The sequence below is a fragment of the Peromyscus californicus genome, unplaced genomic scaffold, assembly GCF_007827085.1.
Source record: "Peromyscus californicus insignis strain IS unplaced genomic scaffold, ASM782708v3 Scaffold_4__1_contigs__length_199733344, whole genome shotgun sequence".
Taxonomy (NCBI): Eukaryota; Metazoa; Chordata; class Mammalia; order Rodentia; family Cricetidae; genus Peromyscus; species Peromyscus californicus.
Window position 1 is genome coordinate 22,543,884 of NW_026294562.1, and position 27,768 is coordinate 22,571,651.

Below are 27,768 nucleotides of genomic sequence, written 5' to 3' on the forward strand. Positions count from 1 at the left end.
ATGTGGAAGTCACAGGTGAACCTTGAGTGTTGTTTTTTAGAAGATGATATGCTTGTTTTTTGAGATAGGATATTTCACTGGGACACAAGGCTCACTAATTAGGCTGGGTTGGGTGTCCAGCAAGCTGTCAGGATCTCTTGTCTGTCATTCCAGTGTTGGTATAATGAGCACATACACATGGTCATTATATATATGCCAAAGATTGGATTTAGGTCTTCAGGTTTGTGTGTCAATCACTTTAGCGAATGAAATCTCTCTCTAGCACTCTCTCCTGCATTCTGTATGCTTCACAATACATGGACTAGCATGATCTGTTAGGAACGCTATTTTCTTTCATTTTTTCTTACCTGAGTTGTAAGCAAGTGTAAGAACAGATACACAAATCAAATATATTTATTAGTGAAAACATACAGAAGAAAAATGACCATGAATTATTTTATTATGTTAGTTATTTTACAGTGAAGTTCTATTTTAACTCAAGACATGATACACATTAGCAAAAGGGATAATAACAATGTCACAGAGAAGAGAAAAGAGCAATATATTTGTGCAGTGATTCCAGAAACTGCAAAATGGTTGACAGGTGTTTTCTTGGTCTTGACAGAATGGGAATACATGAAAGGGAAGAAAGGACACCTTGTCTCTGATGAGGAAGGAGCTGAATGAAGGTGTAGACATGATCGCAGAAAACAACACAGGTTAGGGCAGAAAGTCTGATCTTTAGACAGGAATGAAGCAGAGCTGATAAGGGGGTGGCAGAGAGGCAAATCCATTGGCCACTGGGGTTGTATCAATATCTTTAGGGTGAACCAGTGATTTCAGCTTAAAGTTCTGTAAAATGGTGGTCAGGAATAGAAACAACTCCATGCGGGCCAGGCCCTCTCCTGCACAAATCCGCTTTCCTAGGGGGAAAAAAATCAAAGAAGATTACTATTCTCATTCATAAATGTGAGAATCACTGTACTTGTATTAATGAATGGTAAGTTATTTATTGTAGTCCATGAGACCAGCTCCCAGGACTGCTCCAGGCTTGCAAAAAGAATGCCTCAGAGTAGCAGGACTTAAGAATAATTCTTATCTATCTATCTGAGGGAATAAGACTCATACAGGTACTGTTGGTTATTTTCCTTATTTCTCTCAAGTTCTCTCCTTCCTCTCTTTTTTCTGCATCCCTTATATACATCACAGGCATGGGAATAAAATCTGAGAATATTTTATTCTCAGGGAATATTACATCTGAGGGTCATATTGCATTGCATAGGTAAACAATAAGTAGCAGAGCCATTCTGATAACACACATGAAATAAACTTGTCAGCTTTCTCATTAGTGGGGCAGCTGTGGCCCTGAAGGAATGTACAGCTGCTTCAGTATCTGTTAAGAAGATAGTCTATGAAGGGGGTTATAGAGTTAAACTCTTTGGGAGCCTAGAAAATGGAGAAATTATGCATTGTATCCTGTATTTGTAAGTGTGAATAACATTCTAGACTAACATTTAAAAGTGTCAGTTTTTCTCGGACTTGGAGGCAGCTCGGACATGAAGCAGCCAGTACAGCCGGGAGTGAGTAACCATGGCAACACTTGGCTGTGAAGGCTATAAAGTGGAGGCTGAGGGCACAGTGCCCATGAGATAAGCTGCTAGGAATTTGTGTAGGGAGATATGTCTTAAATTATCAGCCAGATTTTAGCAAGACGGTCACCAATGTTGCTTTATGCCTGTAACCTTGGTTCAGCAAGCAGACACTTGGAAATTTGTCCTTGTGTGATTCCTTTTCAGGGGCAACTAGTCAACCTTGAATTTGTTGTGAGGTTTTAAATCAGCTAATTGTATGTAGCTGTCTTGAACTGGGGACACATGGCCATTTTCCTATTTGAGCCTGAGAAAATTATATAAAATAGATTTCTAAGTTTCTATAGTCCTCATGAATCATGTTTGACAGTCCACAGATATAAGTGCTCGTAAGACTGAGATGTGATCATGAGATTTCATGTACACATTACATGAGAATACACTGTAGTGGGGAGATTCCTCAGCTGTTTATGCACATGTGAAATTACAAACAGGAACAAACAATATCAGAGTCTGTGGCATCGTAAGCCTTGCTTGAAATGACCTTCCTCCACCAGGGAATTTTTCATCTGGTAAGTTGAAATCTGAATTATTAATGGCCCTCTGCTGTATTATGGCATGGTCTGCAGCAGTTGTTGGATGGGTTGGTAGATGGATAGCTGCATGAAAGGACATCTCATTGGGCAAGTAGAATAAGTTGAATGATTTTTTTCTCAATTACCTATACCATTAAGAAATACATTGTTCAAAAATACTTTTTAGCTAAGTGGGTTTGTTCACATTTGTAAGCAGACTGCCTGTGAGACTGAGGAAGAGTCTCTGTGTTCATAATAAAAAATAACAAAACCAAGGACAGAAACTGCATATCCAAAGGCAGCATACACATTGCAGGTGTGGACTCAATATCCATTGTTCTCATCCTGAATGAGAAGGAACACGCTTTCTGATCATCTTTGCAGAATGTCCTGCCACATCTATACTGTCTCCATCATCTCATGATGATCTTGAAGTTCCTGTAATTCTGAACTGAGTAAAAATGCTCTGACCTAATGGTTCAAAACCTTCTTTTAATGATACAGGATTTCTTTTTATAATCCTCCATTACCTATGCCTTTTGAGGCAGCTAGGAAGTCAGTCATTTATTAGAATTATGCTCCATCTTAGGCATCAATTAATAAGGTTTGAGATACAAATGTGCTGATTTATTCCCAATAATCCAGAGATCTGGGAGTCTTTCTCATTGCCCTTATCCAACTGAAATTTAACAAGTATTGTTCATTCATGTGATTACCAAGTGCACTTGAGGCTCTTTGGTTATTTTCTGTATTTTTGAAGAATTGTAAGTGCATGGGGGTGAGTGACACAGCAAAAAAGACATGAATATAAATTATAGTCTCCATTTTCATAGTGAGTGAAGTGTAAATGAAGTTTGCTTTCTTTGATATTTCCACGATGTAGCTAAAGGAAAAATACAAACACCCTACACTCTAGCTTTCTCAATTTTAAACAGTAGATGAACAATCAAAGCCTCAGTTTCATAACCTGAAAGGGAAGAAATTTCTTTATCATGACAGTGCATGGACACTGAGAGACTTACTCCTGTATGATCATTGCAAGTCTAATGGCCATTAGGGAGCCACTGTGTAAATCTTTAGAGCCTCTCATGTCACTGGAGCCATGGAAATGGGTTTCTATTACCTGTTGAGAAAGGCATGAAGTAGTCACTTTTCTTAAAGTTTCCATTCTTATCCAGAAAGTGTCCAGGGTCAAACTTCTCTGGGTTGGGGAATTCCTTGCTGTCATGCAGGACTGATGATAGTGATGCTATTACTGTTGTTCCCTGTAACAACACACAGAGAGAAATCAAGATAGAAATAAAGCATAGAGCTCAAACCCATTAGGAAAATAACCTAGTTCACCTTCTGCTCCATAGTGGGGGTTAAGTACAAGGAACCGCAGGGACATTTCAACATACAGAGCAGGTAAGAAGCAGGGAGGAGGTTGAGGCCTGGCACAAATGTAGCTAAAGTGCCATCCAGTGACTTTTCACATGAGTACTTAGACTAAAACTTCTCAGTCTCTTTTTCCTTTCCTTCAGATTGGACCCATGCTTCTCTGATCACTGACTGCTCTAGCTCATCACATCTGTGTACATACTCCTCATGTGAGTCAGTTTCCAAGTAGAATAATTCACTGAGTGTTTTGAGCAGAATAGAAGACCATTCATTAAGTACAATAGAGAAGATTTGGAAAGACAAATACCACTCCTTTTTACTCATTTACAGAATCTGTCTATCTATATCTGTATTTATATGATAGGAAAGTAAATGCAGGGCTATGTGCCAGAGTACAGGTATGCAGTCATGCATGTAATCTATCATCTATATGAATGCACACAAACACAGAAATACATATATGTATATGTATCAGAAAAGCAGGATGAGGACTCCTTGGGAGAAGGAAAGGAAGGGTTGGAATGGAGAGGAAAGGGAAGAATAAAATTAAACAAAATAAGATTAAAGTAAGATGATCTGGTGACAGCTAAATCAATAAAACTTCCAGGGATACACAGAAATTGCTGGGAACTGGTGCTGACAAGTTTTGTTTAATTAGTACACAAACTAATCTCGCATCATTTTAAAGTTTCTACGAATGTACTCTACAAAGCTTTTTCAAGGCTGACACACATATTAATATACAGCTTCACTAAATATGTTTAAATTTATAGGGCTAAAAAGAACATTATTGACATATGTAAGTTGTGCGAAAATTAAGTTCTAGTGTCAATAGGTATTGAACTTATTATATTCATAACCACTTGTTTACACATTGCCCATGACTGCTTCTCTCTTACAATGACAGAGTTTCTGAAGAGTCAGCACAATTCCTTTCGCCTAGAAAATCTAAAATCTACCAGAACAATTACGGAAAAGATCATTGGTTCCTTCCTATCCTATTACTTCTGCTGAGATCAGTGGCTCCAGTCTGATCAAAGAAATCACTTATCCTACTTGTCAGAAGGGAAAATCAGCTGTGAAGTCATGCTTATTTCCAGACAAGGTTGTTCCATAAAGAGAAATAAATGGAATAATCTGCTTGAGTGGACCCAAAAGAGACCAGTCATATCATGATCCAGCAGTAGAGGAATGAAGGGTCTAAGGACATAAACATAAACATGTTATGTATATTAGCATAGACCTCAACAGTCTTACCTCAGGAATGTCCTGCACCCAGAGCAGACTGGCAACCTCACCCATATACTAAGTCTGTTATCACACAACAAAATCCAGTGCCACTAGCAAATCTAATTCCATCATCTCCAAATGATGTTAGTTACTGGAGACTTACCAATCTCTTTTCACTCCCAACCCTGAAACAATACAGAACTACCAAGTAGAAAGCAACTTCACCCTTTTTGAATGAAGATATTACTATAAAGATTCTGCATTTTTCATCTGTAGTATCTGAAACTCAATTAGAAGATTTGGGGTCTTCAAAGTAAAACTAAGTGGCCACAGAATGAACTAAGTACAAACAGAACCACATCAGGGAACATTTTAAACTTAGTTTTAAGCCAACAGCTCAGTGTTAATATAAAAATTCTAAGAAGTTTGGAGGAGAAAAATTATGGACAGAAATTTCTTTACACAGAAGTCATAAGCAATGTGTGTCAGAGAAAATCGAACATACGTACGTGTTGGTAACATACATAGTGCTGTGGGACACCTTTTTACATGCTGAGAATGTGTGTTACTTTTATTGGTTAATAAAGAACCTATTTCACTCTATGGCTAGAAAGCTTACAGCTGGGTGGAAAATTCAAGAGAGATACAGAGAGAAGAGGGCAGAGTCAGGAGAGATGCGATCCAGCCATCCAAGAAGGAAGATGTGAAAGTACTGGTAAGCCAAGAGGCCACATATCAAGACATAGATTAATAGGAATGGGTTGAATTAAGTTCAAAGAGCTAGAGAATATAAACATTAAACGTACAGTTTGTAAATAATATACCCCCTGAGTAATTATTTTATAAGTGACTGTGGGACCACAGGTAGGAGAGATTCATCTGGACCACTGGGCAAGGCAGGACTGGAGAAAATTCCATCGACATATACAGTCAGTGATCACATGGTAAACAATACACAGAACCATAAAATGGAAGCAGAGAACAATTTTGAAAATACTGTACAGACTTTTGTGAATAAAATTCATCTAAAAAAATCTGTGTTCCTGGGTCATGCTCATACATAATTGGCTCTACAATAAAGTATCTCTTATACCCTTAAATAAATCAGACTAAAAATTATCATCTGATCTACACAAATATCAATGTATTCCTAAAACATCAAACTTGATACAGAGATATTAAAGTTATAATACTTCATCCTAATCAGAAATGAGACAAGTGATGCCCACTGCAACCAGGTCTGTTCATCACCCAACTGGGGAGAAATTGAGGATAATGGAATACGAAAAGTACATAGAAAAGTATTAACCCACACAACAACTTCAAATTCCACATACATTTACAGATATCTGTTAGAAATAGTAAAATTCACATGTTTAGATAAAAATAAGGCCAACAGAATGATTACATCAATTGTTTCCATGAAGCAGATGGAAAGAATAGCAGAGGCACTAGAGAAATAATAACAGATATTCACCACTCAGAAAACCTACAAAAAGATATTTACAGGCTACATTAGTGAGAAGAAACATGGCAGATAAATAAACATAACAAATAAATGATTGAATGACAACCTTACTGATGAGTTGAAAGAATTCAGGATATCAATTCTTTCCAATTTGAAGATTTTTTTCCCTCATAATAATAAAAAACCAGAAAAGACTTTTGGAAATTTGACAAAGTGTTTGAACATTCCAACAGAAATACCTAAGCTTTGCCAAACAGTGTATGAAAGAGAGAGCAAATGTGGAAGTATCATTACCAGATGTAGCTGTACCTGCAGAGCAGCTGCCCTCCTGATTGGGAAGCAGTATAAGCCATCAGCAGCACCAGGTGACACAGAGGACTGGAACTGCACAGTGATCTGGGAACATCAGGAGCACAGAGGTGCAGCAGAGAAGAGACAAGCTTACCTTGGGGATGAGGTAGTTCCTGAACTTAATGTCACAGATCACCTCATGTGGCAGGCTGGTGGGGAGGAGGTCAATGAATCTCTGGACCTCATGAATCATGGCGTCTGTGTAGGGCATGTGGCTCCTGTCCTGCATGCAGGGGCTGCGGTGTCTGCCAACCACACGATCAATTTCTTCCTGGACTTTAGCTGGTTGGTCACAATGAGAAGTGGGGGGATAGGAGAAAAGTGACATGTCAGGCCATGCACAGCATAATGTATGTTTTGTAAAACAACTGTAAATGTGCATTTTTCATTCATAGGTAAAAGTATTTATACATATATTTATGCAGAAATGCTGTGTTGTGGATTTATATCACTATTTTATATAGATATCACGATATATCAGCAAACACTTATTATTATATATAATATAATATAATACAGCCATAGTTGTAAATAAAATATAAGTAATTAAAAGTATCAAATAAAACAGAATATAATTAGTCAACATGCTTTAGTCTGTGGTAAAGAAGATTAGACTCAGATACTAAATCTGTATCCAAATACAATATTCTTTTACAGTCACATTCTAATGTATGTGTATTTATGAATATGTGTGTGCTGCATGAGTAGAATTTGAAAGACACTTCTTTTTTTTCTCACACATAGTAATGAACAAATTCAACCTCTTCAGCTACTTCTGAAATATATTCATATTTGTAAAATGACTGTTTCTTATATGCCCAACTATGCATAACATTTATGACTTTCAGATATGGAAAATGAAATTTCAGTTACATCTACATCATCTACATAAACAAGTACATGTTAGACATACACACACATGCACACTTCTTCTTTCCTCTCACTTCTTTAGCAATACCATATTGGAACCTCATGAAACTAAAAAGCTTCTGCATGGAAAAAGGCATCATCATTAGGACAAAATGGCAAACTACACAATGAGAAAAGATTTGATCCAACACATCCAATAGAGGGTTAAGATCCAAAATATATAAAGAATTAAAAGAATGAGATATCAAGAAAAGAAATAATCCAATTAATAAATGGGGTACAGATCAAAGCAGAAAATCCTCAAAACATGAAACTCAAATGGCTGAGAAAAACTTTAACAAACTTAAAAAAAAATGTTCAAAAACTTAAGTCAGGGAAATGCAAATAAATACTTTGAGATTTCATCTGACACCCTTCACAATGGTGAAGATCAATTTTAAAAAAGTGACAGCACATGCTGGCAAAGATGTAGCACAAGGGGAACACTGGTGCATTGTTGATGGGAGTGCAAATCTGTACAGCCACTATGGCTATCAATGTGACAATACTTCAGGAAGACGGGAGTCAATCTACATCAAGATATAGTTGCACTACTCTTGGGCACACCTAACAATTGTTTCATCCTATCATGGAAACTCGTGTTTTTCGTTTTTGCTCTCTTTGAGGGGGCCTGCCACCCAGCTACCAAATAAATTCACACACTGAGGCTTATTATTACTTATGAATGCCCAGTCTTAGCTTTGCCTAGTTTCTTGCCAGCTTTTCTTAACTTTAAATTATCCCATCTATCTTTTGCCTATGGGATTTTCCTTTATTTATTCCTGTATACTTTTCTTTGTTTCTTGCTCCATGGTCTGCTGTGTAGCTGGGCGTCTGTACCCTGGAGTCCTCCTTCTCTGGCTCCTTGATTTCTCACTCCTCCATCTCTTTTCTCACTCCTTATTATTTATCCTCTCTGCCTGCAAGCCTCTCCTATTTTTCTCTCCTGCTTCACTATTGTCCATTCAGCTCTTTATTAGACCATCAGGTGTTTCAGACAGGCACAGTAACAAAGCTTCACAGAGTTAAACAAATGCAACATAAACAAAAGTAACACACCTTAAAATAATATTCTACTACAATGTTCATTGCTCTTTATTCATAATAGCCAGAAATTGGAAAAAAAGTATATGTCCCTACAGAGGAATAGATTGTTTTAACTGTGGTACATTTATACGATGGAGTGTCACTCAGCCATTGAAAAAAGAATAAAATCATGATTCTCAGGTAAATGAATGGAACAAACAAACAAACAAACAAACAAAAAACCTCACCGTGAGTGATGTAATCCAGGCCCAGAAAGAGAAATATGGTATGTATTCCCTTATATGTGGATATTAGCTGCTAAATCAATGATAACCAAACTACAATCTGTAGAACCACAGAGGTTAGACGCAAAGTAAGGGACTATGGAGGACAGATAGATCTTGTTAGGAAAGGGAGATAGAAAAGATAGTTGTGGATATATTGAGGGGAGACTTGATTGGGGAGGGGAGCAGGGGTGAGGGAGGGAATATAGGAAGAGACATAAAATACTGGGCCATTTGAGGGACTTTATGGAATCTTAATAAAGTAGAAACCTCTTAAATATATATATGAAACATTTATGAAGGTGATCTAAATGAAATATCCAAGAACCCCAACTGAACATCGCTTGTCACCAAATGAAACTTCCAACACCATGGTTAGGTTGCATCTAATTGAGTTGTCAAAGGAGTTCCATGGACATCTCCAAACACCCCAGACTGTAGCCAAGACAATAGATTGCTCTCCACAACCTGACAGCAAGGCCCGATTACTGAAGCAACACCTATACAGCTCTGTGAATATGGAGAAGTCAAACTGATGCCTACATAGAACCTTCACCCCTATGTTCCAACATCTTTGGTACTGGAATGTATTCTGCATACTATCAAAAGAGACACATAAACACCAACCCAGCCACAAACCCTTTGATTAACAATGGTGCCTTGCCAACAAGATATGCTAGGTATGTCAAATACTTGTGGGAGTAACCAACCAAGAACTGGTTTGACTTAAGGTTCACTCCATGAAATTAAACCTATTCCTGAAACTTGTTTGGTGGCCAGTAATGGGAGTCTAGATAATCCAGAGACCTATGGTAAAAGCAAATAAAAAATCTGTTCTAAAAACAAAAAACATCAACAAAACACAAAACAAAAATATAGCAGTAAAATGAATCCTAATGACATTCTGCTGTACTCATCCTTCAGTGCCTTGCTCTGCCATCGTTAGAGAAGCTTTATCTTGCAGCAGATGGCAACAAATACAGAACTCTCAAATAAACACTATGCAGACAGCAAGAGACCTTGGAGCACTTAGTCCTAAATGGAAAGTCTCCATCATATTTCTCCCATCAGGAATCAGGAAACTCTGTGGAATAGGAGGCAGAAAGAGTGTAAGAACAAGAGAGGATGGAAGATATTAAGGAAAAAAGGCCCTTTAAAATCAAAATAAAGGACATATGAACTCACAGAGGCTGAGGCAGCATGCACAGGGCCTGCACAGGTCTACACTAAGTCTTTGCATATATATTATGGCTTCCAGTTTAGTGTTTTTATGGGATTCTTTGATGTACAAATAAATGGTTCTTTGTTTCCTGTGCCTTTTCTTGTGTTGTTTTCTTTTGTTTGTTTTGTCCAGTTCCGATGTGTTATTTTTGTTGTGTCATATTATATTTAGACCATTTTGTTCTATTATATGTTATTCTTAGAATCCTACTTGCTTTCTAATGAGAGGCAGAAAAGAAGGACATCTGGATGTGAGACAAGGTGGGGAGGAAAAGGAAGGAGTAGAGGAGGAGAAACCTTAGTCAGGATATGTGAGAAAAATCGATTTTTAATACAAGGGAAAAACAGTAGATTAGATTATAACATTGTGCTACCAATATTCACTGTTAGATTAATTTACATACATAAATATTATCCATTATCAAGAAAATTATGATTATTTTCCATTATTAGCAGTCTTTCTCATAAATGGATATATATTATTTGTCTGTAATTTTGCATTTCTTGAGTTAGAATTATACTGGAAATTTAAGTAAATATTTTAAAATGTTGGGAATATATACTCAATTAAAAGGAGTATTAGACTTAAAATTTTTTCTCTTTCATCCCTCATTTTCTGTCAAATCCAACAGCAACCACATGGTAAATATGGAATTGGGAGCTTCCCAGACCTGGTACACAGCAAAATCTCTGATACACTCACCCTCCCACAAGAGGTATTCAGGCTCCTGGAGCCCATGGCTTCCTGTGACTTTACTTCAGATAATAGATAATACAATGAAAAACATTCTCACAAATTTCATGAAGAAATGGAAAATTGGACAAAAATTATGGCAAACCTAGAGGTCTCATCTGCCTTTTATTTTAGAAACTCATCAGAAGCCAGCTGATCTTGAAAATCCCAGTATAGTTTCTATGAGAATAGTTAACATGTGACCCAGGGATCTCCCTGAAGGGTTTGATGCTTCTATTCAGTCAAGAAACTCCATGAGCCTGTGTCTTGGATGGATGTTTGGAATCCACTCTGATTAATACATGAAAATATTTTATATTAATGTGGTGAAATACAGAGTGCTGATTTATTCCTTTTGTCTTGAGGATAGACCCCTGCTCACATTGATGGAACAAGGCACTGAAAGGGCTCTGAGAGCCGGAATTCTGGGACTCAAATATTGCCATCCTCCCCTTTCATCCCTATGCATTGCTCATTCCCTGTCAATCATCAATGTCTAGAGTAAAGGGCTTCTTAGAGTCAGTTTCTTTTAAGGATTTTATTTTCCTGGAGTAGGGTAACCTGCTGAATGGGAATAGGAAGAGAACCTCAGCAAGGCCAGCATCTTGTACACAACTTTGTCCTCTACTTAAACTCCTATAGGGGTTGGGGATTTAGCTCAGTGGTAGAGTGCTTGCCTAGCAAGCACAAGGCCCTGGTTTCCATCCTCAGCTCCAAAAAAAAAAAAAACAAAAAAAAACAAAAAACAGCTTCTGTTGCTTTGGAACAGGAGTCTTCACTGGTCTGTAGATATAGATCCACAGCTTGTTTGTCTTACAAATGCATTTTGATCTAACATTTATGTTTCAACATCATCTTTCCTGCTCTATATTTTTCTCATTCCTCATACTATTGGTTCCGTAAATTGGTGAAGCCACCTTGTCTGTATATTGTTATCTCTTCCTATACTAAATATATAAATTTTGATTCACATTTGTGCTTTTATCATGTAGTATATATCGGGCACAGGAGGAGTGGTGTGTTTTATATATGCTGGACCACTGCATTTATTTTATTTTAAAGTACAGTGTAAAAGCAAGTGCTTTTTTACAATTGAAAAAGATCATTGTTCAACAAATTTAAGGAAACGGACCATTGAAGTGATAAGATTCCTTCATCTATATTTTCTGTATTAATGGAAAAATGTTTCTATAGAAACTAAATATTTTGAACACTTAGAATGAACTCAGCCAGACTCAGTACATTCTAGGCTTTCTGCTTATGCTTCCATGAAGTGAGCTTTTTTTCTCTACCCTAAAGATTGATACATCAGAATGAGGAGAGGAAACTGAAAGGTTTTAGCTGATCTGAAGACGTGATTTTTGAGAATAAAAGAACATGTATCCACAGGACAATATATCCCAACCACTCCTGTCGTATTTTACCTTCTAGAGAACTCACACACTGACCAGAATTTGACAGCTTTTCCTACAATCAGAGTCTGTTTCTCTTTGTCATGCTGTTCTTTACAGCCAGTGAGTGGCACAGGAGGTGAAGGACTGAGACTTCTCTAAGAATAACACACAGACACTAGCAGAGTCTTTCCAGCATCCTACAGGAACTCTGTGCGTCACCACCTGAGTCCTCACCTGTGACATGTGGGTGCTTCAGCAGGAGCAGGAGAGCATATCTCAGCGTTGTGCTTGTTGTCTCTGTCCCAGCACCAAACAGATCATTCACTGTGGTTGTCAGATGTTCAACTGTAAATTCTGATTGTTGATTGTTGTTTGCCTAAGAATAATTTCATGGAATAATCTGATAAATTATTTACTAGCACATCTGATTACAATGGCTCTATAGTTTTGTGCAAGTTTATATATTTTTTACTGAAAGTATAAAATTTAAAATGAAAAAAACCATAGCTCCTATTCCTAATGGTTATTTTAACTTTATAGAAGTTTACTGACTTGTATATTCTTGGGGTCTAGTTTATTTGAAATGAACATTGAGTTATTTGGAAGTTTTTTTATAATAAGACTTCTACTGAATGTTTGTTTTATATTGTTGCCAACAAAAATCCTGGAATGTAGAATAGAGGAGAAATTAACATATAATTTCAAAAATTATGGCACAGATTTTTATAATTTTTGATTTCACCTTAATGCCTAGCCTAATTCTTGCAATGATGTGATTATCTGCACCTAAGTGTGTACAGTTTTGTATAATTATGTCTTAAAAAACATAAATGAAACGTTTTATTCATTATTTATTTCTTCTCATCAAAACCATATGAAAAGAATTGTGGTAGGCCTAATGTGCTGTGGGATGTTCTGTATGGCAAATGTGTTTTGCTCTGATTGGTTGGTAAATAAATCACTGATTGGCCGGTGGCCAGGCAGGAAGTGTAGGCAGGACAAGGAGGAGAATAAAGCTGGGAAGTGGAAGGCTGAGTCAGAGAGACACTGCCAGCCGCCACGATGAGAAACAGCATGTGAAGATGCCGGTAAGCCGCGAGCCACGTGGCAAGGTATAGATTTATGGAAATGGATTAATTTAAGCTATAAGAACGGTTAGCAAGAAGCCTGCCACGGCCATACAGTTTGTAAACAATATAAATCTCTGTGTTTGCTTGGTCGGGTCTGAGCGTCTGTGGGACTGATGGGTGAGAGAGATTTGTCCTGACTGTGTGCCAGACAGGAAAACTCTAGCTACACTAATGTTCAGATATGCAGATTCAGACATAAAAATTAAGGCCTGTGTCTCCATATGGTGAAGAACAGTGGAGGACATTTGACTCTATCTCTGAGAATTCTCTGTTAAACTAAGATGGATCTGTAATGAGATTCTTTGTCCTTGTGTTAAGTAAACCCATTATTTCTTTGTACATTAATAACTAGATTTCGTCTTCGAATTAAAAAGTAATATATCTTTGCATTTATAGCCCACATTTCTTATCCATCTTTTCATGCATTGATGAATTCCAGATTAATTATCTTCACGATTTGAGAAACAGAGTAAGAAACAAACATGAACATGCAGGTGCCTTTTCCATATGCTGATATTCTTTGGATATAAGCTCAGAAGTAAAATACTTGGGTCCCATGATAGACATAGGGAAAGAGATTCTAGAGGACCCTTGACATTGTTTTATAAAATGACTCTAATAATTGATATTCTGTAGTGGGTAGCCATTCCAGCTTTGATCTGGAAGTTCCAACCCCCATTGAGACTTCGGCAACTGTCACGCCTACAGCCGGGGCCAAGGGAGGCGCCTGGGGACCCGAGATCTGGATGGGCCAGCGCTCTCTCTGTTGCGGGACCCTGGACGTGGAGGTGGACCAAGCAGAGCTCCAGAGAACACCGCTGGACTGCGATACACCTTCCCCAGACCCTACGACCTACCTATCCCTTAATTTGTAAGTTACGCCATTAAATAAATCTCCTTTTAACTATGTGGAGTGGCCTTAATAATTTAACCAATATATTCCCATTAACATTATATTAGTGTCCATCTCATTGCATGATTACTAACAGCTTTCTTCTTTGAAAAAGCTCCACAATTACAATTGTAGCATTAAATCTAATTGTGATATTATTTTTCCTTTCTGATGAAAAATGGCATCCATAATTGTTTTGGTCATTTGAATTTATTCTTTGAAATATAATATTTAAAATAATGGGAGAACTTAAAAAATGAATAACCAAAAGATATTAAAATGGCCTAGTTAAAATACTTTAAGGAATACAATCTACAATCTATGACCAAGTGGCAATTACCCCCAAAATCTATAGTTACTTAAAAAATTCAGTCACCGCAATATAGCACATTATTAGAACAAAAGAAACAAGGGCACATAGTCACTACAATTGGACATAGAAAAGCAGTTGACAATTGTGGATATGATCTTTCATGGTATAAATACTTAGAAAGTATGGCTAGAAGACAAGGTATGTGCCATAAGGAACATCTAAGAAAATTACAAATATAAAGTATACTGTGTTACAAAATATCAAAAGATGTTCTAAATTTAGTATGGAAATAAAATCTAAAAGCATGTACTTTTGAATCATTTGAGATAATAATTGAAATATTAGTCTGAAAAATTAAACAAATAAATGAAATAAGGGAACCTAAATTATAAATGATAAAGTACAATTATATTTATGAAGAAGTGTGATGTAGAAAATCACATGTAAAGTTGCATAAAATCAATCAAAGCTAATAAATAATTGTAGTACAGTTTCAGGACAAAAAAATTAAGTCCAGTAGTGATTCTATACAGCAGAAAGTAATAATCTGAAATGAAATCAGGATACAAAGGTAATAATATTCCACAGAATAGTCTAATGACTCACTTTCATATGCTTAGAAATTCTAATGGGAAAACAAATCTTCAAATTCAAGTGGAACTGTGAGGAAGGTCTGAGCTCACAAACTTCAAAAAGAAGTTTTTTTTAACTTAACCAAAAGAGATGAGTAAGGACATTCCATACTAATTAATGGAAAAACTCCACCAAGAAGACATTACAATTCTAAACATTTATGCACCAAACACCCATTTATGCACCCAGTCTCATAAAACAAACATTATTAAATATAAAATCACAGACTGACTCAAACATTGTGACAGCAGGTGGCATAAATACCCCACTTCCATCAACAGATAAGCCATCTAGACAAAAACTAGAGAAATTATGATGCTAAATGACATTATCAATCAAATGGACCTAGAAGATAACACAGAACCTTCCATTCAAGCTCTAAAGAATATAATTTCTTCACAGAAATCCATAGAACTTTCTCCAGAATTGAACACATAATAGGGCACAAAGAAAATCTTGAAGAATTTAAGAAAATTGAAATTGTATCCTGCATATTATTTGACCATAAAAAGATAAAGATAGACATTGCAAACAATAGAAATAACAGAAAGGACACAAACTCATGGAAATTTAATAGCATACTAGTGAATGGAAACTGGGTTAAGAAAGAAAAAGAGAAGGAAATTAAAACATTCCTAACCTTAAATGAAAATGAAAACACAATATATGATAATCTATGGGACACAATGGAAAAACATCTATGAAGATTATTTACAGCACTAAAATCTACATAAAAATTGGAGACTTCACATAATAATAATTTAATAGTGCATGTGAAAACCTAGGAAAAAGAAGAACACAGAACACCGAAAATGTTAGACAGAAAGAGATAACAGAAGTCAGGGCTGAAATTAATGGAATAGAAACAAACAAACAAAAAGCAAACAATAGGAACTTTGTTAACAAGATTGGCAAATTTTATCCAAAATAACCAAAGGAAAGAGAAAAGAGCCAAATTAATAAAATCACAGATGAAAAGGGTGAGCATGAGTTACTAAGGTAAAAGACTTCAATATGAGAAGAGATAAATAAGTCACACCAAAGGCCCTTTGAAAAACTTATGAGAAAATACTAGTGCAATAACTTAAAAAATACAAATACATATACATCATATATATGCCCTAGGACCAGTAAAAGATTACATTGAGTGATTGGCCAGTAGAGTCACATAGATCCTTAACTATCACAGATTATTGCCAATGTTCCAGGTTACTCTCTAGAACTCTATGGGAAATCACTATTTTGATGAGACTATATTTTTGAGTCACAGAATGTGAAGACATCAAACTGCTACTTATCTAGAAGCTGCATTACTATTGGCTAGTATTTGTTGTGCTGAGATGTGATATGTATGCTACTGGGGGAGAAAGTTATTCTCAGTTTCTCCCAGCTGTGAACCTGTAAGTTACAACAATGCCTGGCCTGATAAGTCACACCCTGTAGTGCAATAGTTACACCAATGTCATGACAGCAAACAACCACTTTCTGATTGTATCGAAGGCCCCATTTGTTAGATAGGAACCATAGCTACAACTGTCAAAGGGCTAAAAATCTGTGGTCAAATCTATTAGTCTAATGGACTAATCGTATAGTGTTATAATGATTCCTAATGACTTACTACTGCATCCATAGACCAGAACTGTCTTACTTTTCATCAGAGAAATTACTCCTTACAGGAGATGGTAATTCATACAGAGACATTCAACTGTTTGATGTGCAGAGAATAAAGCATTGTGACGTGCTCACCCCTAAATCATAACACACTCCTCCCCAGAGGGTTTAAGTGTCTTTGTGGAAGATGGGGCAGAAATGTTGTAAGAGCTATCAGTGACCAATAATATCAAGAAAGCAGTGTTTTCTGGAGACAAAAAGAGAGATGAACATAAGAACTCACAGTGACTGTGACAGCCTTCACAAAAACTATGCAGGCACCACCAGATTAAAAACCCAGGACAAAGTGAGGAGAGGAAATATAAAGTTCCAAATCAAGCTGATTAGGGAAGGCGACAGTCAATGTCCTTCATCAATGTGACCCTGATGGGATCATCATATATTAGGCCTAAGGCTAGGTGAGCAACAGAAACTAGACTCAATGAGAAATAGAGGGGGAAAAGAAATTAAAGTATGGTAGGAAGAGCTGAGAGAATGGAGAGGAGGATAATAAAAGTTGAGGGTTATGTTCAAATTACATCACATGAAATTCTCAAATACTTAATAAAATATTGCAAAAATAAAATAAAACAAACATATCACGCATAGAACAATTGTTTAAAAATCTTATTGCAGAGCTACAGTAGTGAATGTAGTGAAGTGTTGACACAATCACCATCAAAACCAGTAGAGCTGTGACAGCCGGGAGTTAACCTAAACATCTATGGCCAAGACTTACAACTGAGTTCCAAGACTGCTCCATCTAAAGGAAGAGACTTCAGCAAGTGATGACAGAACAGCAGGATAACTACATGAAAAGAAGGATGCTGGAAGAGTAAACTAGGGATAAGCCTTGTTCCCTATGGTTTGGACTCATAGATTTCAGAAGAAAGTACCAAAAGCACAGATAAACCAGACTTCATCCATGACAAAATGCTAATGCATTCTGGACATAAATAAGAATGTGAAAATGACAACCTACCGGGTAGAAATATGTTTCCATACCATCCATTTATATGAAGATGCTTGAATCTAGATACATACACAATTCTACAAATCCACACAGCAAGGAATGTAATAGGTAAAATATTTGAATAAAATTCTCTGAAGACACAGAAAGGCAAAATAGCACCTAAAATGATGTCCATTTCTACTGTTATCAAGAAAATACTAATCAAATCTGCCCTAAAAAACCACTTCACACTCACTGAGTTGATGTGAACAATAAAGTTTCAAAATTATCCCTTTTGGCAGCTATTTGGAAAATAAGAGATCATATAGACATGAAATAGTGTATTAATGTGAAAGTTTTTGTTAACAGTTGCTCAAAAAAGAAAAAAACAGAAAGAAAAATATTATAATTTCACTACGAAACTCCAGTCATGGGGATATAGACAGAGGAAGTAAAAATAAGCTATGAAGAAACATGCTTATATATGTTCATATTTATAGCTTAGAGGTGCCACAGGTAGAAATAACAAAAATATCCATCTATGAGTAATAAGTGTATTTTGCTATTAATGCAAGAAAATGAAATTTGCTTCAAAGAAAGGAAGAAACACTTAGTCCAAGATCTAGACAAGTGCAAGGCAGAAATTGAAAGTCACATACACTAGTCAGTTTAGATGATCCATTCATCATAGGCACATCTATATATACAGAAATCACACTAACAACTACTACAGATAGTGTGGATGCAAAGGAATGATCAGTAGAGGGCGTGGTGTATTTTTTCATAGTAATGGAATGGAATACTTTCCAACTAGAAGGAGCTGGTAGTTGCAGTGTTTTGTAACCACATGAAGTACCACCATAATGTAAGTGAAACATGGTTACAGCTCAGAATCATTACTTAATATTCATTGGACTTTGTGAACTATGTCTTGTAAGTATACATATTTAAAAGGCACAAACTAGACAAAAATCTGTCAAAAGAAAGCAGCAACATCAGGGGACTCAGATGCCAGGATATTAAGTACTGTTACTTAGTTGCAGTAGTAAAAAACTGAGGGTAGTGGACTGCTAGCAAAGGACAAACTAAGATCAGTGGAGTAGAATCCATGCCCACAACAAAACCCAAACATCTATAGCCAACTGCCTTTTACTGATTCCCTGGGAAATACAATGGAAAATTGTCTTTTGAATAAACTAAATAATGCCAATGCAGATCATGCTGACTGGATCCCCAGTAGATACCAATCCTTAGCCTCTTTTGGTGAAAATTAGCTTGAACTTACACTCACAGCCTTACTCTTCCATACATCTACTCCTTCCCACCACATACCTCTCCATACACCCCTCAGTAATTCTGAAATTAACTCCTATATCTATCATTTTAAAATAAACACTCTGGCCAGATCAATTTTAATCCACTAGATACACAGGAAATCTAGCCATACTACATGCATTTATGGTGCCAATTTTCACACTGCCATGATAGTAGGTTGTTTTCTACCTGATTAGATTTTTTTCCCATGTTATCTGCACTTTGTATTGTTTTTCTCCTCAGCAACATTTTTTAAAGAACAGAGGGAATGTGCTGCAGTTAGCAAATTCTCTTTATTTAATCAGTATCCATATGGTGCATCCCAACACATAATAAATACTAAAACTGTTTTTCAAATGTTACTGACTCAAAAAAATCTCTGACAAACATTTCAGTGCTCAACAAACCGCAAAATGCTGAAGCAATAAAATAAATTAATATTAACATTTTACCTGCTTTTGTTTAATCAGGTAATAATCAATAAAGTCCCGAGGGTTTGCAACATTCAATGATTCCTGATGTTCTTTTATTTTCTCCACAAGGTAACTTTTGATATAATCAACATTTTTCGTTATCTTGCGATGACTTCCTGGACAATAGTCAATTAGTGAAGGGAAATTATTGCATACCTACAAAATTAAGCAAAGAAATTTTTTGTTAAGATGTATTGTTTTGCTTTTAATCATGTATGTGGTGTGTGTATGCATGCATACGCGTATGTGTGCCATCTATGTGTGGGTACCTTGGAGGCCAAAGATATCAGATTCCCTGACGCTAGTGGTTTTGAGCCACCTAACATGGATGCTGAAAATTAGACTCAGGTTCTTTGCAAGATCAATGCACACTCTTAATCACTGATCCATCTCTCCAGGCTTTACCAAAATAAACTTTTTAAATAGACAGATATGAGGTAATACACATGTCTATATCAAGACCAATTTGGGTTTATAGATTCAGATATGAATGAAAAATGGTGTCCAGCATAAGGAAAAGGTGTTTTATTTCATACATGTAAAAATTCTCTGTGGTAGTAGAGAGATTGTGGGGAGAAATTCCTGTTCAAATGATCAAAGATCATAATCAGGTTACCACATTAATGAACCCTTTTTAGTATAGAGCATATTTGTGAAAATTGGCTGAAGACTTATACCATTTATTCCCTAAAAGTCTGAAATACGATATGTTTAAATTATTGTCATTTACAGCTTTTAGATGGTGGCAGAAGTGAAGAGAGTTGGGCATCTTAATTTATAGCAAAAGAGTAGCACATGCATATTTCACTCCTGTAAACCGGCCTATGATATGAAATGAAATTTCCGAAGGGAGTGGGGCTCCAAGAGGCTTTGAAGCAGAGGTATACCACAGCTCTTAGGGCTTTCCCTATGATCACAGGCATTCTTTTTTTAACTTGTGTTGTATTTATTCTTTTTGCCCCTATACCATGTGTCTTGATTCCATTCACCTTCCCATACCCTTGCATCCACCCTCAGCCCTTACACCATCCCCACCCCAAATAAAATAAAATAAAATTCAAGAGAAAAAAATCTCATTATGGAAGCTGTAGTATGACATAGTGAGTCAAACAGTACACACCCTTTTATCCATATATCTTTACTTGCAAGTGTTCACCTCAAAGAGTCATTGGCCTGCCTCAAGGCCTCTAGTTCCTGTTACACTATCAATACTGGACCCTCACTTGGAGTCTTTTTGGCTATCCTGTTGCTGCCCTGTACTGTGAAGACCTTGCAGCCCTGAATCTGCAGGTCCTGCCTCTCCAGCATATCACAGCTGGGGTGGATGTTGAGGTGCACCAACTCATAACCCTAGTTCTAGGCCTGGGTAGTTGCAGTGTTTGCCAGCCCTCCAGCTGTCTCCAAGTCCTCAGGACCAAGGTGAGTTCTCTGGCATAGCCCTGGCAAGTTCACCCATTGTTATAGCAGTGAGCTTCTTTCATTCCCTCAGAGTTGGCTCTCCCATACCCACACCATGAGGGCCAAATCTTCTGTGTTAACTAGGCAAGGTGTTGGGGCCACTCTCCCAAGAGCTGAGGCTGATGAATGAATGGCAGCAAAAGCTTGCCCATTCTTATGACCTCAGGGCCAGCCTTCCCACCTGCTATAGGCTGCAAGGAAGGAGAGGGAATCTCTACTCCACAAAATATCACCATAAGACAGATGAGGGGAGGGGCTCAGATCTTTCACACTCAGATTATCTGGCATGATTTACCTGCAGAACCCCCATTGAATAGGGTCACTAGGATCAGTTCTGCTGTACTGCCCAGGGAAGGTGCAGGGCCCACTTTTTCAGGTGCTCAAGCTGGTAAGGAGGAGGGTCAGCTCCCTCACCAACCACAGGTGGGAGGGGCAAGGGGGGAGAATCCCTTTCCCTTGGCCTTACTATCATGTGACAGAAGATGGGATGTAGCCAGCTATCCCACTCTCACAACCTCAGGGTCGGCTCATGCCTCTGCCAACAAGATCAGCTTCTGCTCTGCTGCCCAGGTTAGGAACAGGACCTGCTTTCTTGAGTGATGCAGCTGGTAAGGGGGAGGGTCATCTCCCTCATCTGCCTCAGGCAGCAGGGGCTAAGGGTAAAGGGGACATCTCTTTCCCAAACCACCATCACAAGACAGACAAATAGTGGGGCCAGCTCTCCACATTCACAGGGCTGACTCATCTATACCCCTGTCAACAGTATCAGCTTTACTGTGCTGCACAGGCAAGGTGCAGGGTGTGCTCTCCTGAGTTCTGTAACTTGTGGGGGGATTAAGGGCCCCTCTCCTACTCTTATAACCTCAGGGCCAACTCTCCCATCTGCCAAAGGCAGTTGGGAGGCATCTCTATTCCACCGATGCCACTATATGGCAGATGAGGGGCAGGGTCAAATCACCCAAGCTCACATTCTTGGGGCTGGCTCATCCATACCCCTGTCAACAAAATCAGTTTCACTGTGCTGCCCAGAGGAGGTGCAGGGTCCACTTTCCCTAGTGTTGCAGCCAGTGAGAGATAATGTTCAACATCATACAAACATTTCCTCTTGGCCTTTGGCGGTATCAGGAGCCATGGACATCACATAGACTATGGCTACAACATGACCATGAACCCAAACATGTGGCCTGGCAGCAGCTGAGGCCCAAACATCACCTTGGCCCTAATGGCAATCAAGCCACCCACCTCAGTCCCCTACTCACCACTTCACCTCTTCATATATGCCTCTGTCCACAGGATATGAACTACTGTCTCTTTCTTTCTCATACCACACCATACATTTGCTCATCATAGTAGTGCCTGACTGCCTATGCCTTGTTGCGCTGGGCAGCTGAGATCACAGACAGCCATTCTTTATGGAAAGTTCAGGAGATGCCAGTTCAGCCTAGGACAACTCTGAGAACATGTGTGTGGCCCACACAGCATTAACCTACTCACATTCTCATTTCTTGTTGTCATCTTGTCAATTAGGATTCCAGCTGACATATCAAACCACTGAAACTACTCAATGTTTCCTGGTAGATTTCATTGCCATTAAGATTATTTCTCCTTTAAAAGAATATTCTTTCTAAACTAAAATATCTCTGCCTAATAATATGATGAGGATGTATTCAATAATTGAAAAGAGGGTAAGAATTATGCATAGAAGAAAGTCCTGTGACCATTTGGCCACATTTCTACATGTGAATGCAATAATATTTTATACAGACAGTTCTGTGAACATCAATTAGAAAATAGATAGATAACTAATAGATTTGAGCCAATCTGGCATTTGCCCTTGAGTTTTGCTATTTGTACAGCAAAGGACTTAGAACTGCCTTCCAGATATTCTTTCCTTAGTATGTTTTTCAGAGCCATGGTTTCCGGTCACCTCACTTCTTGGTCCATATTGAGTTTGACCTATGATAATGAAAGACTGTAAGTATGTTCTCAGAAGGAAAATATCTTGACTTCACCTGCAACCAGGGGGAGCTGAGAATCCTGACGTTCTCATTTACTTTTTCCATGAAGGTAAGAAAATCCTGATCCTTATAATCAAAACGATTCTGGAAAATAATGGAGCAGATGACATTGCATGGAGCACAGCTCAGGATGAATGTGGGATCACAGGGTGAGCCTGGATAATCAGAAACAATTAGAAAAATACCATTAAAATATACAAAGAAAACATTTTGTTTTTGTTAACAGGTAAAGAGTCTGTAGAAATTTTAAACCATATCTCATCTACAATTTTCCTAAGAGCTAAGCATTTGTTAAATACAGAAGTAACATATCACATTAACCTTAACCATGAGGTGGCCTAAACCTCACTACATAAATAAGAACAGATCAAATCTGAATACAGCAAGGCAGCTGCACAGGTCAATTTAAAACAATTGTGACAACATTCACAAAACTCATGTAAGTTTAAGTCAGAACAAATCACGGTATGGAGAGAGGCAATGTGTACAAAGTCCCACCAATAGTCAAGAAGCTACTGGCACTACTTAGCTCTTGAGAGAAGGTGAGTCAGTTTTCTTTAAGAGTGTAGCCCCTAGTAAGTTAAACATAATCCAGAAGAAAGAGACACATACAAGATATTTCTCAACCACCATCAAAGAAGCTTCTGTTTACAGTAGATGATGATGAACACAGGGGCTACAAAGGGCGAAGGTGCAAAGAATAAGAGATTGCAAAGTGTTCATCCCCAAATATAAATTATGTGCTGCACCCTTTCCTAGAAAGACTCAGGGATCATTGAAGAAGAGGGAGTAGAAAGAGGGTAAGAGCCAGAGGTGGTGGATGACTACAAGGAAATGATGTCTTCTGGGCACAGCAGGGCAGAGGCACATATGAACTCACAGAAAATGTGACAGTATGCACAAGACCTGTGCAAGCCAGAGCCAGAAAATATCCTAGCATGGAGATGGAAGCTGGGCTTGATGTAATACCCCTAATGGAGGTGTTATAGGCAATTACTAGCTTCTGGAAGAAGTAGGGTCAATTTTCTCTAAGATTGTATCCCCTGATAAATCGACCATGATTTTTTGGAAGGTCACACAAACAAGAATATTTGATGAGCACAAGTTGGCATTTGGGGAAATATTATAAAAAATGGCTAGGAAAAAAAGGTGGATAGATGTGGGAAGAATTGGAAGAGGGAGGATGAATATAATCTAAAATGAGATAACTTTGTAGGGTTAGTGAGATGATGGGCCATAAGAAAGAATCTACTACCAAGTTTGCTTGACCAGCATAATTCTTTACTACATTCTAAATCATATCCTTATCGATATAGGTAAGTGTAGCTACCACCCCTTACTAAAAAGATCTCTTTTTACAGCAAATGGAGACCATTCCAGAAAGCCACTATTGGGTATAATGCAGATACCAACAGACTGTGGGAATCCCAGCCTCAACATACACAAATACATCACAACTTCTGCTTCTATGACTCAGTAATCAACACAGAAGAGGAAGCAGCAAGATTCTAAGAATCAGAATATCAAGAAGTCACCTATAAAACAGTCTCTCCTAGAAATGACTGCAAAACAAGACTGGAAAAATGACAAAATCAGCATTTGTGCTAATGTGGAAAGGGAAAATTTTCACAGAGTCCTACCACTAGACAGGCAACTCCATACACCTAATGACTCCTGGCATAAGGATAAGTATCCTCTCAAGGCTTAAGCTGTATTATTTGCAGTCCAAGAGCAGAGTGGTCAGCACTGAAATTATATATATAATAACCAATAGCAAAGAGTATTCAAGAGGTTGTATATGTATGTGTTCATTTATAAACATATACCCAATAATAATTAAAGAAAAAGAGGCTATCAATTTGAGAGTGTGAAGGCTTGAGAAGGAGACAAGGGAGGGCATCTGGGTAGGGATAGAAGGAAAAAGGGGGAGGAATCATGCAATATTATTTCAATTAAAACATATTTTTAAACAAGAAAAAATTCTGAAACTACTAATAAAAATTTTCTTATAAAATCATATTTGTCAAGCACAAATCAGATTTGGTGGATATCAAATAAAGAGACAACAGAAAGTAGGGTAAATTGTAGAGTAGGGGTATATCTCAGAGGTGTTTGTGGATAATCACAATAAAGACAAATTTTATAAGATTCTGAATGCAGTAAATAATTTTTAAACAAATAGCAATACAATTTTGATAGCATGCTATTGCAGACACAATAATTGGTGAATATTTTATTACACTTGGCTAAGAAATGAAAGCCATAAATCACATCATTGTTACCCAGGACTGTAAACATTGACCTACAAGAATCCTGCATTACTGAGTTAATTTGCTTAAATCTCTGTAGTCCAAGAAAATGAAAACAAATATCCTGATTGGGCTTTGTCACCATTATCATTAACAATCATTCTGTGGTGGAATGATCCACAAAGAGAAATTACACTTGTGCTAATGGAAATGCATATTCCTGCAGCTCAACAGAAAATTGACATGAAATTCATTGTTTGTGATTTAAAACAAAGAAAAATTTTAGATAGGATGTAATCAACACGACATACACACATACCTAGACTAAGATATAAGTGCATAAACCTACACTTACCGTTGGTTTTCCTCAGTTCCTCCACAAGACACTGTGCTTCCTCTTGAACACGGTCCTCAATGGTCCTTTTACCCATGCCCAAATTCCGCAGAGTCATGAGTGAGAAGCGCCTTATCTCTTTCCATCTGCTTCCATTACTAAAAACAATGCCTAAAGAAATGGTTAAACACTAGAAATAGATTCTAGGAACAGATGAGAGATCTGATGGGTGGAAACCATAGAGAGGTTCAAAGTGTATCTAAGGAAGAGGTCCAGCCCCACCTTTCATCTTCACTTCCACTGTAAACACTGTGCAGCACTCACATCAACGTGTACACTTACTTACCAAGGCCTTTATTAATTTTTTCAGCCATTGGGAAGCTTCCTCTTCCAGCAAACTCCTCCCCATGATCAATCAGAGCTTCCTTCACTGCTTCATACCCATGCAACACCACAGTGGGCTGTCTACCCAAATATAGGGTAAACACAGGACCGTAGACTTTTGAGAACTGGAAATAGGAAGGAAAATGTAAATACTAGCAAAAAAAGTCACTGTAGTCTTCATGGAGTCAACCTCATTCACACTGATATTGTCATTCACTGTATTTTAGTAATTTTTATTCAGGCAAAACTGAGCTTCAAATGGTTCTGAAGCCTATTTATATCACATTATGGTGATCATCAGTTATTGATCACCTACAGCAAACCATGTAATGGATCAGGGCTTAGGTAGTTTTTACACAAAGATTACAACAAATTTTCACATCAGCACATTCAACAGAGAACTAGCGACCAGAACTCCATGTAAGCTACCCATATGCCTAGTGACTGCCCCCCCTCTCTCAGTGCCTGTCTACCCTACACACAATCATCCTTTGCATCCTGTCCCCCAATTTGGGCAGAAACATCCTGTATAAACAGAGGCCAGTCCTCTCTAACCTACAGAATTCCAGCCTACTTGTGTGGAGACCCTCTACTCAAACATTGGGCACTCCAGCAAGAAGCGCAGAGAAGAAACAGAAACCAAGAAACAAAACACCCATAGTACTAAACCCATACTACCATATTTACAGATTTTATGCTATACATCAAACTTCTGATGCCATATTTACTGGTTTAGAAAAACAACAGAGGACTTCATATGGAACCACAAAGAACCAAGAATATTCAAGGCACTCCTAAGGAGTAAAAACACTGTTGGAGGTATAACAATACCTGACCTCAAATTATATTACAAAGCTATAGTGATATAAATAGTCTGGTACTCATAAAAAATGTACAAGTAGACCAGTGGAATAGATGAAATGATGTAGAAATACAGCAGCAAAGCTTAGCTTACTTAATTTTGACATGTAAATTTGTAAGTCAGAATCAATGATTCTGTTGAGCAGTCCAGATTTGGCAACTGCTAGTACACACACAACAAGTGGGTACCACAGATGCTGCACAATAGGCATGCAACATTTCTTGGAAAAACAGGCCCTTCTTTGGCAACATTCTTAGCCAAAGACTTAGGTTTTGCAAAAATTAAAAGTATATATAAATATCACCAGATACGCTGAAAGTTTGGCTTCTTTCTTGCATTTCTTGTGTTATTCCATCTCCATTGATATTTATTTAAATTAGGCATCATGTAGTTCTTTAGAGTCCAACGTCAAATAGATCACCTCAGTAAAAATGTTTGTCTAAAGTTCTACCTTCCTTATTGAATAAAATATTACTTAATATTGACCTTCTACCAAAATTGACAGAAAAGGTTGACTTTTTTTTAGATAGGTAATATTCACAAATTTTGCAATTTTGTAGGAATTTTTCTTATTCTATAGAATACAATAAAATAAATATCTTTTCACCTGAATTCTTGCTCATTACTGGGTTCCTAACAAGAGACAACTGTAAAAGTCATAAGGTACACAATACTTTGGAAGAGTTTTGACTTTATGATTATTTATAGCAATTACTTCCTCTTATATTAGATTTTCATTTAAAGCAGCTTTCAATTTATCTTCTTTATCAAGGTATTGAGGAGCACAAAGAATACTTACATTGGTCAAAGTTTGGCTGATATCCTTCACATCGATCTGGAGGAAATTGCCAATAATTGGAAGAGGAGTAGGGCCAGGAGGGAGCTTCCCTCTCACAGAGCTCTGTCTCCAGAGTGAGAGGAGAAGCAGACAGGAGAGACTGAGCACCAAGACAACAAATGGATCCAT

At 37.5% G+C, this 27,768-nt stretch overlaps 1 protein-coding gene across 3 annotated transcripts; it reads right to left on the reverse strand.

The window, feature by feature from the left end:
• Window positions 1-720: 720 nt before the first annotated feature.
• On the reverse strand, window positions 721-27,768 carry LOC128125381 (cytochrome P450 2C27). Of its 3 annotated transcripts, XM_052762756.1 has the most exons (9): window positions 27,601-27,768; window positions 25,902-26,064; window positions 25,577-25,726; window positions 22,967-23,127; window positions 19,476-19,652; window positions 12,374-12,515; window positions 6,667-6,854; window positions 3,267-3,408; window positions 721-902 (listed from the first exon to the last, which is right to left on the reverse strand). In XM_052762756.1, the coding sequence occupies exons 1-9, from the start codon at window positions 27,766-27,768 to the stop codon at window positions 721-723; spliced, it is 1,473 nt and encodes a 490-aa protein (XP_052618716.1). The 3 variants fall into 3 exon arrangements, with proteins under 3 accessions (XP_052618716.1, XP_052618717.1, XP_052618718.1); XM_052762757.1 differs by lacking the exon at window positions 25,577-25,726; XM_052762758.1 differs by lacking the exon at window positions 19,476-19,652.

What these genes read in the sequence shown, in the direction of transcription:
- LOC128125381 (XM_052762756.1), bottom strand. Translation starts at nt 27,768, where the DNA reads ATGGATCCATTTGTTGTCTTGGTGCTCAGTCTCTCCTGTCTGCTTCTC. An exon ending in ACCTGATTAAACAAAAGCAG is followed by an intron (nt 12,516 to 19,475) that starts GTAAAATGTTAA and finishes AATTATTCTTAG; the next exon opens with GCAAACAACAATCAACAATC. An exon ending in GAAGCACCCACATGTCACAG is followed by an intron (nt 6,855 to 12,373) that starts GTGAGGACTCAG and finishes GTGACCAACCAG; the next exon opens with CTAAAGTCCAGGAAGAAATT.